Source organism: Salmo salar, chromosome 04, assembly GCF_965601325.2.
Source record: "Salmo salar chromosome 04, fSalSal1, whole genome shotgun sequence".
Lineage (NCBI taxonomy): Eukaryota > Metazoa > Chordata > Actinopteri > Salmoniformes > Salmonidae > Salmo > Salmo salar.
The window spans coordinates 18229231-18247701 of NC_138294.1; the positions used below are offsets into that span (position 1 = coordinate 18229231).

Sequence of the window (18471 nt, forward strand, 5' to 3'; positions counted from 1 at the left end):
TTATTTTACATATATGGATATATGAGAACAAATATATACCCCAAATATTAATAAATATAGTAATACCCTACCTCAACTTTGAACTATTATAGACCTAATATTTGTGTTTGTGTCAGCTGAAAGTACTCACAGTATTTCGAAAGTACACCCCCACTAACAGATCTACCCTGTGAGATTGTAGTCACCCAAAACCAGATAGTTCTATCGATACGTGTTCTCCTTTACTGTGGCTAAGGGGAGTCACAGGAAGACAGATATTCTGGGGGTGATGTGAACACTTCTCAAAGACACGTAGGTAAAATGGGATCCATGATGAAACTTGGTGAGTCTGAGTGTATTCCAGGATAGTCATGCTTCATAATGAAAGGACCCAGCTGGCTATCCTATTGTGTAAGACAGAGACACGCACGCACACGCACGCGCACACACACACACACACACACACACACACACACACACACACACACACACACACACACACACACACACACACACACACACACACACACACACACACACACACACACACACACGCACACGCAGAGAGAGAGAGAGTTAGAGAGGACAGTTCAATGGAAAATCCTCAAATCTGCTTATCCTCACCAGTCATTCTACTGCTCTCAGCTAACACACTAGATAGATACAAATGTGATGTCATCTCAAACAGGGAGGGGTTAATCATATCAAGTGGAGGAGTGGTGGAGGGGTGGAGGGGTGGAGGGAGCCTCCATTGATCTCCCTCCCTCCCTTGTATACATTTCTGAACATAGGGAGAGAGAGAGGAGTGGACAATCTCTTTGTGTTCAGACCAGCCCAGGCCATGGTCCCTCTTGGCTCTCCTCAAAGCCAGAGATCAAACCATGTGCCCAGTGACAGCACTGTCCAGAGATACTAGTGGAGTTCAAAGAGCCGAAGGAGGGCTTGGAGGGAGGGGTGGAGGGATGGACGCAGGCTATACAGTAGGTAGGGGGCCAGTGTGGTGGAGGGTGGATTGTTGGTAGGGCAAAGGAGGGTGGGTGGGAAAAGGGGGGAAATTGCGGAATAAGGTAGTAAGGTAAGGAAGGGGTGAGGAGGTTCTGGATAGGGGCGGGAGGACGGCCTAGCTATAGGGGACGGCCTGTCACTGATCTCTATCTCCTCCCCCCACCTAACCCCCCTGGCCTGCTGCCGTCACCTGCTGGTCTTGTCCAGGTGTTTTATAGCTATCTGGAGGCACTGGGAGTACAGACGGAGAGAGGACTCTGCCAATCCTTTTGTCTGGCTCGCCGCATTCCTCACCCACAGATGGTGGACATGGACACAGGCAGACAGACAGACGTACAGGCCAGGCAGGGAGCACAGTACCAGAGGAGCACTCTGAACAGAATGTATGATACGTTGTTGGTAATGAACAGTGTTATTAATAAACTATTAATACATTATTAATAAAGTTATTATTAGTAGAGTTATTATTAAAATGAAATCATAATGTATTTGTCACACGCGCCGAATACAACAGGTGTAGAACGTACAGAGAACTCCTCAGTAGAGTTTTCAGTGTAAGGTAGAAGGAGAGATTTATGGCTTCAGTGTGTTTAGGAAAATGTGACAGGAAAATGCGTTTTTATTTTTAAATGTCTGTTTTTGTTTTGCATAGAAGTCACACTGGGTGATTTTCTTTTATGATACCTCACGCTCACAACAGGAAGAAAAACAACTACAAAGAATTGAGTCTGCAGAAAAAGAATTCCCATGAAATGACTCTAGAGGAGGGAGTATAGCTCTCACCTGCTATTCCTACTCTTACTGAACATTTTACTGTTCAATGTACCCAGATAATAAGCTAGTCCCCTGATTACAAACCACACACATAGAACGAACCCTGATCACAGAGTACACTCAGGGAGTTCTGTCTGTATTATCGTATTCAATGTACAGCAACTAACGCAAGTGAAATAGAACTCCACATTGTAGAGTGGAGTTCCCCTCCAAATAGCAGGACTTTGACTCTCATTCAAGTTCCTTAGATTCAGATCGCTTATAAAGGAGTCTTCAATTACTAAAAGTTGGAATCAGACACAGTCACACTCCCTTTGAAAGATTAACAACAAAACAAAATACAGATTCTAAAAGCACTTGGGGGGGAAATTCCACCAATAATGTTACCGATACCTTTTCAGGTTATCTAAAATCTCTCAGGCTGCATTTACAAAGGTAGCCCAATTCTGATATTTTGTTTGGTCAAAAGAGCAATTAGTGAAAAAAGATCAGAATTGGTCTGCCTGTGTAAACGCAGCCTTATTGACAAGAATTAATAATTGACGCATTTTCTGATCATTCTCTAAAACTGAGTGGAGAGGAGGAGTGTGGAGGGGGACAGAGTTGTATGTCGCACACCTGCGTTGACTCCACCCCCCCCCCCCCCCCCCCCCCCCCACCCCCGACCTTCAGCCTATCAGAGAGTGTCCCTCCTCACCAGATAAGGGCGACACGTCTCCTCTGCAGGCCCTGACATCTGCACTGATTACCCAACACACTATCAGTGGTTTAGTCAAATCTGGCACAAACAACGTCACCCACTAACGTACACCTGCCGAGACAAGGCAGTGACCTCGAGAGAAGTGGTGACATGTAGTCACAGAATTCAAAAGAACAGGTTTATGGCATAGGCCCACTCTAGTCTTATAGTGTAACTCTACACATGAAGCCTAGCAATAAGTCAGTATATGCGTGTTATAGTCTTCAACTGCATATGGTATGAAAACATGCTAGGCTGAGTCTGGGAGTAACTGAAGGATTGACACGACCACACAGTGTGACCGCCAGCATGTTGGTGCTAGAGAGCAGTAGCAGGTCCAGAGAAGTGAGGAGAAGAAAGAAGGGAGTGAGGAGAGGAGGGAGGGAGCGAGGGAGGGAGGGAGCGAGGGAGGGAGGGAGGGAGGGAGCGAGGGAGGGAGGAGGAGAGGGAGGGAGGGAGCGAGAGAGGGAGGGAGTGAGGGAGGGAGGGGGCGAGGGAGGGAGGGAGGAGGAGAGGGAGGGAGCGAGAGAGGGAGGGAGGGAGGGAGGGATGTTTTTTGGCGGAGTGGAGGAGTGTTAGGGATGAAAGTGTGTGTATGTGAGAGGGGGAGAGATGACCAGCAGCATCTGCTCTCTCTCCTAAACACACACACACTGGACACACACACGGGAGGTATTAGTCAGAGCCTAAACATCTCGCACCCTCGGCGACCCCGCCAGGAGGGGACTTCTCCGTTGTCGACGGTTGTTGGCGTGGGCGACGGGACACACAAGGAGGGAGGTGGTTGACGGGAACCTGACGACAGCCGGCCGGGACAGGAGACTCCCCTGGTGAACTTTTCACGCCGGTCCCCACCACACTACACTACACACACCCTTCTGCTCCTAACTCCTAATTCATACTCCAAGCCCCCACCAAACCTGAGAAGTATTGGAAGAGCTCCTAGATTTAATCTTGCAAATAGCTTAATATTTTTTTTTTCGCCCCTTTTCTTTTCGTAGCCAAAAGCCTGTTGTAATTGTTTGTAAGTAATCTCCAGGTTATGTAAGTGTGGGGTTTTGTCTAAACTGAAAACTACCGTGTGTTATGTTATTGATTGACCGGGGTTCAAGACCCACGACCCACAGCGCAATATTTGTTTCTTTCTGAGGAGCTATGTGCAAACAAATATGTCAGAGTAGACATTAGCATCTAAACACCTGGGTTTCCTCACAGACCAGCTGTGATAATACAAGCTATGTTGAATCAGGAGGACTTTGTCCTTAGACAGCATTCACAACCACAAACAAACACTTTTTGGGTGTATCACTGGATACTCCGTAATGACCGTTCCGTTATGACATCAACACAAGCTTGCACGAAAATAATCCAAATAAGGTCATTTAAAACGTCCAGTTCCAATCCAAGTTCCATCTGACCTTTGACCTCGGGACATTCAGATGACATGTCCTCACCTCCATGTTGCCATGCCATTCAAAGCCCTGAACTACTGGATGTCTCAGCTGTTGTCTGTAATTACCTGCATAGTGAGATGCCGGCTCCTGATCCGTACAGGAGGTCCCCGGTTCAGATCCTGCTATCCCAAGGTAAGCATTCTTTCCATTAGACTATACACACACCACTGAAACACGCTAGTGAGAGAGAGACTCTGCGCTGTACTCAAACCCCATGGCTACATTAGTGCAGTGACAAATGTGCAAGTGTCCCTCCCACACCCCAGCCACACGGAGAAGGAGAGGAATGTAGCCTGTGACTAAAGGAAAGTCCATCTGGGAGCTTACTTCTTTATCTGCCTTTACAAAGTTCACAGATAGAGGGACTGAAGTAGAGGTGAGACAATGTCTCGGTGTCACAGGTCAGTCACCGCGAGAGAGAGAGAGAGAAAGGGGGGAGAGAGACAGGAGTGGAGACAGAGAAAGAGAGAGAGAGTGGTGGAGAGAGAGACAGAGAGAAATGGGGGGAGAGAGAGGGAGGAGTGGGGACAGAGAGAGGAGAGAAAAAGAGAGAGAGAGAGCGAGAGCGTGTGAGAGAGAGAGAAAGAGAGAGGAGGACCTGTTGCGACAGCGAACCTCTCCAAAAGTGCCAAGTGCACACTAATATTTAGTCTTGGCGATGCATACCAGTATTTCAGTATCTAAACATTGCAGTTCTCTATAGAACTTCACACCCGCAGGGCAACTTCAACTTCCAATCCACAACTATGGGCTTGAATGACTTGCTGCACTGGAGTTCCAAGTTGTAAAACTCAGAGTGAAGCAGACTCAACATATGCAACAGGGAGGATGGTTGGTTGCCAGGGATTTGATTGCCATCCTGTAAATCGACCCGACCAAATTACCAACCCACCACCCAGGGGCCCTCCGTCGGTCCACCTCATAAGAACTGGAGGGGGGCTCCTTTTAGCAATTATAAAGCTATCGACGACTCGCTCGACATATGTTTGTGTGTCTTCCAGGCTTCTAGCATTAAGTCATTATCTGAACAAATTGTGACAGACTTTTTTATTGCCACCCAATCATGAAACATGCGCCAGTGGCACCGCTCTTAACGAGCTGCATGTTACTCCAACCTACCTCCCTCCGTCCCCTCAACTCTGATTCCTGCCTCCCATATTTATCATTTTACCACATCCTAACAATAACACGGCCTGGGTATGGTGCAGCAACAACATGTCGGGGCCTTGCTGGCCCTAATGGATCGCATGCGTTACCGCGGTAAAGGCTGTAAGTATTACCAGCTGTGACACTCTCTCTCGTCCTGGCAGCCTAGTGGTGGTTGGTGGGGGGGGGGGGGGGGGGACGAAGCAAGCAGACTCATCTAAGTGCAGCTGGACCAGAGGGGGGAGGAGGGGGGGGTAAAAGATGGGGAGAGTGGGGGGAGGGGGATGAAGAGATGTGGAGGGGGGAGACAAGAAACCACAAGACTTCGTGTTTCCAGCTGCCTTTCTCAGGGGCTCGGTTTTCTCTCCTCCCGGTTTTCGCAGGGCTCTTTTTTGTCCCCTTTTTCAAAAAAAGAAAAGCAAAAAAAGCACCAGCCCTCGGCCCTCCCGTCCTTCGGCCATCTTTGTTTGGACAGGGCTCTGGAGCTCCAGAAAAGCTCTCTCAGATGTGCTGAAGTAAGGGAAAAACCAAACAAACTGGCTCTTGCACACACTCACACACTAGTACACACACACACACACACACACACACACACATAGTACACACACACCGTGTGACTGCAAAAAAATACATTCAGTCACACAAACTCACCACCACACATATACTTGCACACATATGTTCATATTCAGACAACATGCATGCCAACTCCACTATCGACCAGGGACAAATTAGCATGGAAGCAGGAAAAGAGCCCCCTAACTCCCCTCTTCACTGTGGCCTGTAGCAATAGGATATAGGATGCATTCTTTTTGACATCGTGTGTGTGCCCTCGAATCTTCGGATCACAGCACAAGGCGAATTTCGAACATACCTCGACATGTGTTACCTCTTTGTAATGTTGACTTTGTACGGCTATACGAGTTGTGATACTGGAGCTAAACACTGGGCCCGGCCATGGGGCCCTAAACGGCCGCCCCGGCCCCAGCTTCCTTCTTCGTTAAATAACAAACACCCAGAGTGAACCGTGAAAACAGAGTTAAAAAAAAAAACACAGCACCACAATAGAGATCTATAAAAGCGTATTAAAATAAACCCATAAAATGTCACTCAACGCTGCCTCTAGCAGACATTAAGTCCCCCTGCCCTCCTCGCTAAATTTGAAATGTTATTTGTCCGATTGTGTTTCCTTGCTGTGTTTCTTACAAAGCCGTGGGATTTTGGTGAATGAAAGACTCTTGCCCAACGTTGATCTAGTAACATATGTATTTAGTAAGAGACAAGAGTGTTTCTTGAACTAGCTTTGAGTCGCTATTGTTTCAATTAAGAGACAAGAGTGTTTCTTGAACTAGCTTTGAGTCGCTATTGTTTCAATTAAGAGACAAGAGTGTTTCCTAGAACTAGCTTTGAGTCGCTATTGTTTCAATTAAGAGACAAGAGTGTTTCCTAGAACTAGCTTTGAGTCGCTATTGTTTCAATTAAGAGACAAGAGTGTTTCTTGAACTAGCTTTGAGTCGCTATTGTTTCAATTAAGAGACAAGAGTGTTTCCTAGAACTAGCTTTGAGTCGCTATTGTTTCAATTAAGAGACAAGAGTGTTTCTTGAACTAGCTTTGAGTCGCTATTGTTTCAATCAAGTGGCTAACTGCTACTGGGCCTGTGTGAACAGCTAGAACTGATATAGAGCAACTAAACCATTATCATTTAGAGTAAATGGACAAAAAGATAGAAAAACATTGATGATATTTCCAAAATTATCATGGCTATAATGTTTTAAATAAACAAACATTTAATATTGTATTGAGAAAATGTGAATATATTTCAGCCTTAATATTTGTAGTGGTAAATGTTTTAGGGAGTCCTTGAATTTTGCATTAAGACAATACAAAATAACAACTTATAGAACAGATTTTACCCTTGTTTATTGATTTTCTTTCTCTCTCTCTCGTTTTGTCTCCTAGCGGCATCATTCCCCATCTCCTCTTCTCTTCCCCCTGTGATGACTTTGCTAATATATTTGAATAATGAAGGCGAGTCATTTGAATATTCCTTCAGTATTAAAAAAGGATGTTTTTACATGATGCAGCAATATTAACCCTCCGTAATTGGGCTCTTTGGACTTTACCAGTAGAAATACTAAATTATTTACTTATGTCGACAAAATGTCAGAGACACGCATCCAAAAATAATTACCAACGTTTCAGACAATGTTGTTTTCATTTTTTTCTCTCGTTCTGCTGTATGTGATCGAACTTAAATAGAGTATCCCCTGATCTGTGTGTGTGTGTGTGTGTGTGTGTGTGTGTGTGTGTGTGTGTGTGTGTGTGTGTGTGTGGTGTGTGTGTGTGTGTGTGCGCATTTACACCATCCAGGGTCTTTGTTGGGATAGCGTTTACACCGTCAAGGGTCTTTGTTGGGATAGCGTTTATACCGTCGAGGGTCTTGGTTGGGATAGCGTTTACACCGTCGAGGGTCTTGGTTGGGATAGCGTTTACACCGTCGAGGGTCTTGGTTGGGATAGCGTTTACACCGTCGAGGGTCTTGGTTGGGATAGCGTTTACACCGTCGAGGGTCTTTGTTGGGATAGCGTTTACACCGTCGAGGGTCTTTGTTGGGATAGCATTTACACCGTCGAGGGTCATTGTTGGGATAGCGTTTACACCGTCGAGGGTCTTTGTTGGGATAGCTTTTTATGTTGTAATCTAAATGTGTTGTCTGTGATCTGGCATGTAGGCCCTGGTTGGGTCCTTTCAGTGTGTGTGTGTGTGATGTGTTCATTACTTTTACCCAACATCAATGGGCTTTGGAGGAACGCAACGGCTTCTTTAGACTTTTCCCTGACTACGAATAAACAGACTAGGGGAGATGGGAGAGATGGAGGGGGGGGGGGGGGGGGGGGGGGGGGGGGGGGGGGGGGGTGTGTGTGTGTGTGTGTGTGTGTGTGTGTGTGTGTGCGTGCGTACGTGTGCAAGCACTGACAGATAGGCGTGCTGATGCCATGTTTCAGTTGAACCCTTGAAGTGGAAATTAGGTTTCTCTGTCATCTTGTAACTAGTCCAGTTCTCACAAAGTCAGCAAGACTCACACCCCACACCCCCTTCCTTTACCCCCCCACCTCACCTCACCCCCTGCCCGCCTGACACCCACCATCCGCCACCCCTACCACCACCAACCCTGAACTCCTCTGGTCAGAATCTAGAGTGACATGGTGCCCGGGAGAAGCAGATGGAAACAATCCGCTCTCATTTGAACTTTTTTTATTTTCCATTAAATTGAGAGAGAGAGAGAGAGAGAGAGAGAGGAGGTGAGAGAGAGAGAGAGGAGGTGAGAGAGAGAGTAAGGAGGTGAGTGGGGTGATTTTCTCTCTCCCTCTTCAGGTGGTTGGTCTTTATGTTTGCCAAGGCCATAAAGCCACGCGGTTTCTCAAAAGAGCCCAGTCAAGTGGATTTATGCTGGGGGAAGCACATTCACGCACGCAGTTACACACTCGCATTCAAACATGCACTCGAGCTTCCCCCCCCCCCCCACACACACACACACACACACACACACACACACACACACACACACACACACACACACACACACACACACACACACACACACAGGCTTGGTGCTGGATGGCAGAAAGAGGGAGAGAAACACAGTGGAGAGTAGTAGCGCTCATACAGCTGACTACAGACAGGAAGGAGAGAGCACTCACTTCCTGTATGTCACTTCCTGGCTATACTAATCTGCCATCTTCCAAACATGACATGTAGTACCAAGTAGTATCCTAAAACATCAAAGTGAGCTCACTGACATTGGGCATTCTTTAGGCTCTAAATGGGCATTGTCCGATCTCCAATATCGTCATAAAACACCCCTCCATTCATCTCCCTTCACTAAAAGGAAGGAGTCACCCCTGGTAAGTACTGAGTTAGCCCATACCACAGCCCCCTCACACAGGCAGAGACAGAGACAGTACAGGTCAGCGTCTCTAACACTACAGCTGTGGGAAAATGCCCCAGCCTCCCAGGACAACTCCACTGAGGCCTACAGACACGGTCGGTGTCAGAGACCAACTTTTTTTTTGTCAAATAAAAACACTCAAAGGAAGCAGCCAAATGTGAGCAAAGGTCCTCATCACTTCATTTTTCATGTTATGGAGAAACGTATTTTATGTGCCTGAGACATATGCTCGGTTGAGAAAAAAATGAAATGGCGCCAGTGGTTTGTGGGCGCCGACATATTGGGATCCATTCTCCTAGTTGTGTTATGTCCATGTGTGTATGTGTGATGTCATGCATTCTGTGTATGAATGTGAAAGTCCTCTTGTGCGAGGGGGGGGGGGGTGTGTGTGTGTGTGTGTGTGTGTGTGTGTGTGTGTGTGTGTGTGGTGTGTGTGTGTGTGTGTGTGTGTGTGTGTGTGTGTGTGTGTGTCCTCTCTCTTCTCCGTGTGTGGGCACCTGAGGGTCCGATCCCCATCCCCAACCAACCTCGGAGCGGCGAGCGACAGCTGTGCGGCGTGTGTTGCCGTAGCGATAGGCATCATGGGCTCTTGTGCAGCCTAATTGGGCCGTTGCTCAGCCCGCCGAGTGGCCCTCGCTAATTAATTAGAAAGGTAGTGGAGCTGAAAGTTTTAATCAGCAGGCCAGCTCTTCTCCTCTTCCTCCTTCTATATCAAACACTACCAGCCCCACCTGACAATCACCCTCTATCTGCATCTGGGGTGGGTGTGTGTGAGGGTAGCATGTTTTACAGTGACAATATTCAGATGGAAAATGTTCCACACTGAAATCCCGATGTGCAAATCTGGGGAGATATGGACATTTGCTAGCGTAGATGTTTTCTATTTTAATTACAAAAGTTGAATTTCAATTTTGAAAGCTGTAAAACGTTAGACATCACATTTATGTCCGTAACTGATCATTCTGTTTTTATACCTAAGTAGACTATCTGTGTGCCTATGTTCAGCCTATGTCTATGCTTGGCTGTACGTTACAGTGCTCAGTATATATATAGTATGTGGGAGGTCTGATTAGTTAGGATGTGGAGAAAGCCCAGTGGTCTTCCTGTGTGTAACTACGTAACTATGTATGTGAGTGTGTGTGTATCATGTATCCCGTGCTGACAAGGGTCTGGACTGAACTCTGTGATCCCCCCAATAAGTATGTGAACAGTGTGTGTGTGTGTGTGTGTGTGTGTGTGTGTGTGTGTGTGTGTGTGTGTGTGTGTGTGTGGTGCTTGCGTGCGTGCGTGCGTGCGTGCGTGCGTGTAGCCATATCCCCTTTCTAAACGTCTCAAAGAGATCCTTTTCCACTCGACCGCTCCATCCCTCTATCCTCCAGAAACATTTCCCCTCTCCAGAACTAAACATAATATTATTTTTGCCTCTTATCCCTATCCGTAGTTAACTAATTAAAAGCTGACGCTCAACCCCAACACTTTCCATCTCGCTCCAAGGAGCTTTTGGAAATCACACAGCTCGTAAAAAAAAAGAAGAGCCAGAACGGCTAGGGTTTATATTTCCCTCAGAAGAAGAAGAAGGGAAAAAGATGATTCCTAAAAAATGTGCCTGGGCTCCACTTTGGGGACTGTGTCGTGTCCCAGGGCTGTGTGCATGCAGCAGGCAGCGCGCCACAATGATTTGCGGTGGAGGGCCCAGTGTCTGGGGGGAATCAACAAGAGAGCGAAGAGACCGACAACAAGAGGCATGCTGAAGAGGAAGAGGCTAAGCTAGTCAACCACTTCACAAGAAATACTTGCTCTTCCTCCCACAACACTAGTAAAGAGAAGAGCTACTGCCAATGGTCTTGGATCAGTTCTGAATATGTATGAATAGAGGATAACTATGAGGGGTGAAATCTAAACTCTGACTTCAGATCAGATCATGTAAGGTAATAATGGTGAGGTAATAGACATGTTATCTAGTTGGGTCAAATAAAAAGCATAGCTGAAGCACCCCCAGAGAACATTATTTAGTGTAGAGATGCTGACTAGTGGAGAGTCGCACACTCTATATATATAAACTCCCAGTCATTTATTGGGTAAAACACCAATGTTTCGGCTTCGTTGTGCGTTCTTCACTCTGCGTTCTTCACTCTGCGTTCTTCACTCTGCGTTCTTCACTCTGCGATCTTCACTCTGCGATCTTCACTCTGCGATCTTCTAGTTGGGGCAATGCATACTTCCCAAAGGCATGCTCAAATACAGTGTGCCATCATCATAGCTTTGTCCTCTAGTCTTTGGACCGAGGCGAGGTGTGACAGAGACTGAGATTGTGAAACACTGTCACGCCCTGACCATAGAGAGCCCTTGTTTCTCTATGGTGTAGTAGGTCAGGGCGTGACTAGGAGGTAGTCTAGTTTATATTTCTATGTTGTGTTCTAGTTTATATTTTCTATGTTGGTGTTTCGTATGATTCCCAATTAGAGGCAGTTGGTAATCGTTGTCTCTAATTGGGGATCATATTTAAGTAGCTATTTTTCCCACCTGTGTTTGTGGGATATTGTTTTGTGTTTGTGCCTGTGCACCACGTAGTCACTTTTAGTTGTTAGTTTATTTGATTTTGCTTGAAGTTTCACTTTGGAATAAAGATGAGGAACTCTACACACGCTGCGCCTTGGTCCAGTTCTTACGACAACCTTGACAGAATATCCCACCAAACCAGGACCAAGCAGCGTGTTCACCAGGTGAAGGAGTTTTGGACATGGGAAGAAGTGATGGGTGGATGCGAGACCCTTCCTTGGCGGCAGACGGAAGGTAATGATGGAGGACGGCGACGCCGCCGGGGTTGGCGGCCACAGAAAGCCCAAGGACAACCCCAAGATTTTTTTGGCAAACTTTTTTTTGGGGGGGGGGCACATGGAGCTGGCGGCTGAGCAGAGGGAAGAGCCAGAGACCACATGGGAGGAGATAGAGAGGTGGTCGGTCGACCCAAGGAGAGTACCAGAGCCCACCTGGGATTCGATGGAACAGTGTGAGGAGGGATACCGGAGAATGGAGTTGGCTAGGTGTATGCGGCAACGCAGGCGGGCTGAAGATCGGGTCATCAGTCCGGTGCCATCTGTGCCGGCCCCACGCAGCAGGCCTCCAGTGCGCCTCCCCAGTCCGGTACGTCCTGTGCCTGCTCCTCGCACTCGCCCTGAAGTGCGTGTCCCCAGTCCGGTACGTCCTGTGCCTGCTCCTCGCACTCGCCCTGAAGTGCGTGTCCCCAGTCCGGTACGTCCTGTGCCTGCTCCTCGCACTCGCCCTGAAGTGCGTGTCACCAGTCCTGTGCCACCTGTACCGGCTCCACGCACTCGGCCTCCAGTGTGCATTCACAGTCCAGAGCATCCGTCAACGGTCCCCAGTCCGGAGCTTGGCCAAAACAAACACACACTGCCTCTTTATTGCTTTGTTTTCACATGTTACGAGGGGGAAGGAGACACCATGATTACTTTACCAGCTCACCACTAGATTATTGTTGTTAGGACCAGAATTACTGTAAATTACGTGCCAAATACTGGAGTGTCATATGGGTGGATATATACAGTAGTGGTTGACTGGTGATGCAGAGGTGGGGAAATTGTTTAAAAGGTGGTGTAGAGAGAAAAAGAGAGCGCGAGAGAGAAGCAGTGGCTAGCCTTTTTATCTCCTTACACAGTGTTCATATTCACTCTAAATGGGTCAAATATGCCTTATTAGCAGACAGCGCTAGGACTAAACGCTAAGCTAACTATGCTACACATGCTCCTCTGATAATAAGGGAGTTAGACATAATGAAGGAGTCTTGGAAATGGTGTCATTATAGTCAGTTTTCTCTGTAACGACTGTACTCCCAGAGAGAGAGAGAGACAGAGAGAAAGAAGGAACCTGGCTGGCTCTCTCTGTCGCTAGGCTAATTGGCGTGCGTTAGCCAGTTAGCGAGGAGGAGCGGGGCCGCCCGCCAGTCCCTGTGATGTGGAGTAAAACGCCGGGGCAGGGACCCATCTCACTAATGACCAGCTTCCTCCCTACGGAGCGCCCTTCGCTCCCTCGCCGTCTCCCCTGCTCCCTGCCACACACATGCTGGCACCGCCACTGCCACGGGGCAACCAGGGCGCCCTCGACCGACAAGACCCAGCCGTCATGTTGCCAAGACCAAAGCAAGGCAGGCACCAGGGGGCATAGAGCACAGACAGCCAGAGTTAGCTAGCATCTCTCTCACGCTCCGTTGGAGCTCTCGCTCGACACCTGGAGTCGTAACCAAGGGTGACAGTGACACCCGCTAACACCCACTTTCTCTCCTCTCCCTCACACACACACACCGGGCAGATTGACGCGCGGGCTAACAGATTCATCAGCCTGTGAAAATAACTCAGACAGCTGGGGTAAGAGGCACTAGGCTACACCCCTACCGCTAGCTGCCAGTTAGCCTCGCGCTCTTGCCTTCACTATGCATTATTAACAGGGAGCCTCTTGGCACTTGCTTAGCGACTCGTAGTCTCCGTGCGGAGCGCTAACAGAGAGCTAGCGTATCTCTGCCAGTGTGAGTAAACAAACGGCGGGGACACAGGTGTGACAGAGAAAAACGTTCTGCCACCCAGACACGAGCAGAGCGGGGGAACGGAGGAGGGGAATAAAGGGGGAAGAAGAGGAGGGGGAGAAAGGAGAAAGAGGGGGTGGCAGCATTCATATTTTATGGCTCCTCTCCGGCGTTTGTCCCCAGGCCAAATGCTGCGACTACAGTCTGCTAATGTCAGAGCAGCACTTAACCAGGCATTTCCACCGTGTCATGTGCATTAGGGAATACACAGAGAGAGATACGGAGGGAGGTGCAGGCTAGAATCACAAATAGGACATGGAGATGGATTACTGTTCCTGGAGCTGACATGTTTTAGCCCATATTATCAAGCAATTACAGTTTATTGTGCGCACAAGCAATAGCGTGTGTGTGTGTGTGTGTGTGTCTGTTTGTGCGTGCATGCGGATGTGTGTACATGGGCGTGTGTCGGGGAGGTGACTGTGTCTTTAAAGCCCGTCCTGCCTCTAATCTGGTCCGTTGATAGCAACCTGGTGACAACGCTGACCTCAGCCCCTCAAGGAGACGCTAGATAAGACACACTCTCTATGGATCAACTGAAGAGCATCACACTCACAACAGTACAGGAGAGAGATAGAGAGAGAGATAGAGAGAGAAATAAAACACCATGTCAGCACTTCTGCCACTCCATTTACGACCAAGACAACACCCCCCTCGTCACCATAACTACAGTATTTCCTAATGAGAGTCACGGTATTTACTTGATTTCCCCCCAGGTTTATGTAAAGGTTAATGTAAAGGCTTATGGGAGAGTTCAGGGATAGGACAGTGGATTTAGACTGACATGTGATAATATAGCTGTGCTGGTATGTGTGGAATGGACCAGTCACCTGTCCCTGAGTTAATCTTGTTGTCATCAGGGCATTCCCTTGGCACTGTCCCTCTGGCACACAGAGAGCCTGGACAAGGCCCAGAGTAGGCCCCTCGGACGTGGCTGGCATGCACCCCGTCAACACTGAGACCAACAGAGCAATACTCCCAAAGGGAGGGGCACTGGGAGGGTGAAGTGGACACTTTTACCTCCATCTGTTGTTACCTCAAGTAGCCTATAATCATTATAACATGAGACTAATATATATGGAAATAGATATACTGTACCAGGAGACCAGTCTTCATTGCGGAAATTGTCTGACATAATATAAGCATCAATAATAGATACTAATATATCTATAGATACTCACATATAGTTTATGCATTAAACATTTAAATGTACCTTGCTTTTTTATGTGCACGGCTCTCGGAGTGGTGTTGTGGTACAAACCGCATGACCCCTAATTTGATCCCACAGGAAGTCAACTATCAGTAAGAGGAAGTAGATTAAATCCTAAAGAGTGCCCCACCCACTTTTAACACTTTACTGACCGCAGACCTCTAGGCATGTCAAATGATAAACTGGGTGGTTCGAGCCCTGAATGCTGATTGGCTGACAAAACATTTATTTTTCTTGCTCTAATTACATTGGTTACCAGTTTATAATAGCAATAATGCACCTCGTGGGTTTGTGATATATGGGCAATATACCAAGGCTAAGGGCTGTGTCCAGGCACTCCTCGATGCGTTGTGCTTAAGAACAGCCCTTAGCCGTGGTATATTGGCCATATACCACACCTCCTCTGGCCTTTTTGCTTAAATATATCATGATATGGTTTCTACTCAGGTTTGTTTATCGTGATACAGTGCATTTACTTGAGTTTCACTTGTAATTTGAGAGAGAGTTGCTCCATTGATTAGCTAGTAGACTTCTTCAAAGTAGAGAAGCTGTAGCTTTAGAAATTGAGTTCACAGGGCATAGTGAGAAGGATCGCGGATGGTATCGACAACGAGTGTGTGAGTCGAAACCAGATGAAACAGATTAATTACGCTGGTGTTTTTCAGTGTGTGTGTGTGTATGTGTGTGTGTGTGCGTGCAAGTGTAAGGGAGAGTGTATGTTATTAATCTTGTTCAAAGGCAGGTGGTTTTAGCAGTGAGTGGGACATGTTAAGAGAAAGTGAAGGAGATAATACCAGCAGAGCCCTTGGACTTAACACACAGCGCTAATGAGAGATAACTCCGATTAGCAATTAGCTTCTACCAAAGCAAAAACAATAGAGACTAAATCAGCACCAAGGCTAACGACTAACCAAACGCAAAAACATCTATGGGTGAGCTTAGGGCTTAGCTTAGCACCATTTCACTCGGTGGGATCCTGAGGCGGCGGGGTGGAAACGAGGGAGAGGAGGGAGGTGAGAAAGGTTGTTTTTACCCCTCTTCCAGTAGAACAATCTCTTATCATTCCTCGTTATCCTCCTAATGCTCCCATTTTTCCCCACTATTTCTGATCCCTGGTTCATCCATAATTGTCTAGCTGGAGTGTGCTACGTTGCATGGCTAATGCAGGCGGATTGCAGTGATGTTTTCCCTGGCTATTTATGAGGTGAATGTCCACTTACACCCCCCAACAGGTTAGCGTTAGCGGCGGCGCTACTAAATCTGGGCTAACCGCGGCTAAAGGGAAATAATGTACTGTATGTCAAGTGGGTGTTAAATAAGAAACCAAAATCAACACTGGGTTTTCCATCCGCTTATAGCCCACTTACTTATTATAGCTGTGGTTACAAACCGTTATGCTAATCCAAAAGCTAATTAAATTAGCTTACATTACAAGAAATCATCTACAGGGGCTTTATGAATACATCCCCTTTAACTCTCCACACTTCAAAAAGCCAGTTTTCCACTGCTTGTTAGCAAGAGACCGGGATCTGAGAGAGTAGAGCCCAGCGCGCTGCGGCTAAAGGCAAGCCAGGTCTCTTAAGTGTCTGTCACCCAGTGATCTAACCTAAAGGAAGCTCTTTGTAGACCTACCGTGTCTCTGTGTCTCCTCGGTGACTACTGGGATGGGGACGAGTCCTAGCTACACACACACACACACACACTAGCTGCTGTGTTCCGTGCCTGCAGGTGACTGCAGGGCTTTGTGTTGTCTAATCCTGGTGGAGCTACAAGACATTAAAACAGTGAAGTGATCTCTGAGCTGTAGCTGCTTCCAGGGATATGTCTCGTCTTGTCTTCACACTGATGGGAGGTTAAAAACAAAGGACTCACTTTCTCTCTTTCCTTCTGTTTCACTATCTTTTTTTTCGTCTGTCTTTATATTTCACTCTCTCTAGTTCTCTCCCTCCTTCTTCTCCTCCTTTTCCCCTGTAGCCAGCCTCTACTTCTTTACTCTCTATTCCCCCCCTCCCTCCCTCCCTCCCTCCCTCCCTCCCTCCCCTGGTCTTATAGATCTGCTGAGGTCTCGGGAGGAAAATAGAAGTCAAGCTATTGTCATTTCAAACAGTGTGATAACCAGACACCGGGCTGCCCACTGACAACTCTGGGGAACCGCTGGGGGTTTGACTGTTAGCTCTCCTCCTCTCTCTCATCCCTCCCTCTTTTTTTCTGGATATCTCGCAGAACAGCTAGCCTCACTCTACCTTCTCTCCATCCCCCTTCCCCTCCACCTCTTCTCTACCTCAGTATATCCCCCAACCTCAATCCCCCCGTCGCCACCCCCTCCCTCTCCCCTCCTCTCTCTCTCTGTGTTGTCGGGGTAGCTAGTTGCTAGTAGTTGTTGTTGTTGATGCCTGGTGCTGTGTATGTGCTCTGTGCTGCTGCACTCTCCTCTCTCCCCTCCTCTCCTTTGCCGTGGGGACCAGGGGAATAGTTGTCTTGGTTGTACCAAGGTCAGTGCTCTCCACATGACAGTTCTCTTGCCTCCTCGACAAGCAGGGAAATCAATACTTTCGGACTGTGGCGCTGCCCTCGGTGTAACAACTACACAGCTGCCTTCCCCGTGCTGAGGCACCTGACACGTCTCTCCACATCTACACAACCCAGCCCGGGAGAGACACAAACCCCTCCATCTATCTGATCCGCATCCCAGAGCACTCTTTCTTTCTCTCTCTCTCTCTTTCCCCTTCTCCATCTCTCTCTACCGCTCTCCTTTTCTCTCTCCCCTCCTCTCTCTCTCTCTCTCTCTCCCTCCATCTCTCTCTACCGCTCTCCTTCTCTATCTCTCTCTATCTCTCTCCATCTCTCTCATGTATCTCCCTTGCCGTATGTATGATGTTGTGTTGTTTGGTTATATGTTACTTTAAAGATATGCAGACTACAGAGGTGAACTGTGCTTGGATAAGTGGTGCAGTGGCTCTAGGTGTGAATGTGTTTATACATGTACGTACACTTTGCGAGTGGCATCGGAGAATGCAGTGGAGAGAAGGAGAGAGAGACACAGAAAAGAAGAGGGGCCACGGGCGACATTTTTAATGCTCCACTAAGGCCTGAACATGCCTCCCTCCGCCTTTTGACTGCCAGCTAGACGCTCAGAGAACGAGGGAACGACAAAAAGACAGCGAGGGAGAGAGAGCCCTGGCTGCGTGCCCCAAAGCGATTGTTAACCCTGCCTCTTGGCCTGCCTCTAATGAGGAGGAGAGAACTGCATGGCCAATTACAGCTGCAGTCAGTCCCCCAGCAGTCAGTGACTCGGTGTAAAACTCTCTGTCTGTCTATCTCTGCCCCCGAGGAGGAGGGCCAGGATCGACCGGAGACCCCCTCTCAGTCACTTGGAGACACACAGGGAGCCAGAGACGGACAGAGAGACTGCTGGGTAAAAAGGGGAAAAACATCCACAAGTGTGGCTGAGAAGCTCTTGTATGACAGTGGGTTGGGGAGGTGTGTGTGTGTGTGTGTCACCCATCACCACAACCATTTTTCCTTCCCCCCCATACTTCCCTGTCCCCTTCCTCCCCTGGCCTGAGAAAATGCATCAAAGAAAACAAACAGCCACTTTAATGAATTAGATATTGAGCGGATCA

General features: G+C 47.8%; 1 protein-coding gene across 6 annotated transcripts in view; it reads right to left on the bottom strand.

Annotated features, from left to right (window-relative positions):
* The window catches only part of LOC106595585 (zinc finger protein basonuclin-2), a 241710-nt gene that overhangs the window by 73248 nt on the left and 149991 nt on the right, over positions 1-18471 (bottom strand). The window contains exon 1 of one of the 6 annotated variants that reach the window (XM_045716499.2): positions 4017-4267. The exons of the other annotated variants lie outside the window; for them this stretch is intronic. Coding sequence (XP_045572455.1) covers positions 4017-4022 — 6 coding nt within the window. The 5' untranslated portion in view covers positions 4023-4267. Of the gene's footprint in view, positions 1-4016; positions 4268-18471 lie in introns of those variants that run through there. 6 annotated transcript variants of the gene reach the window in all.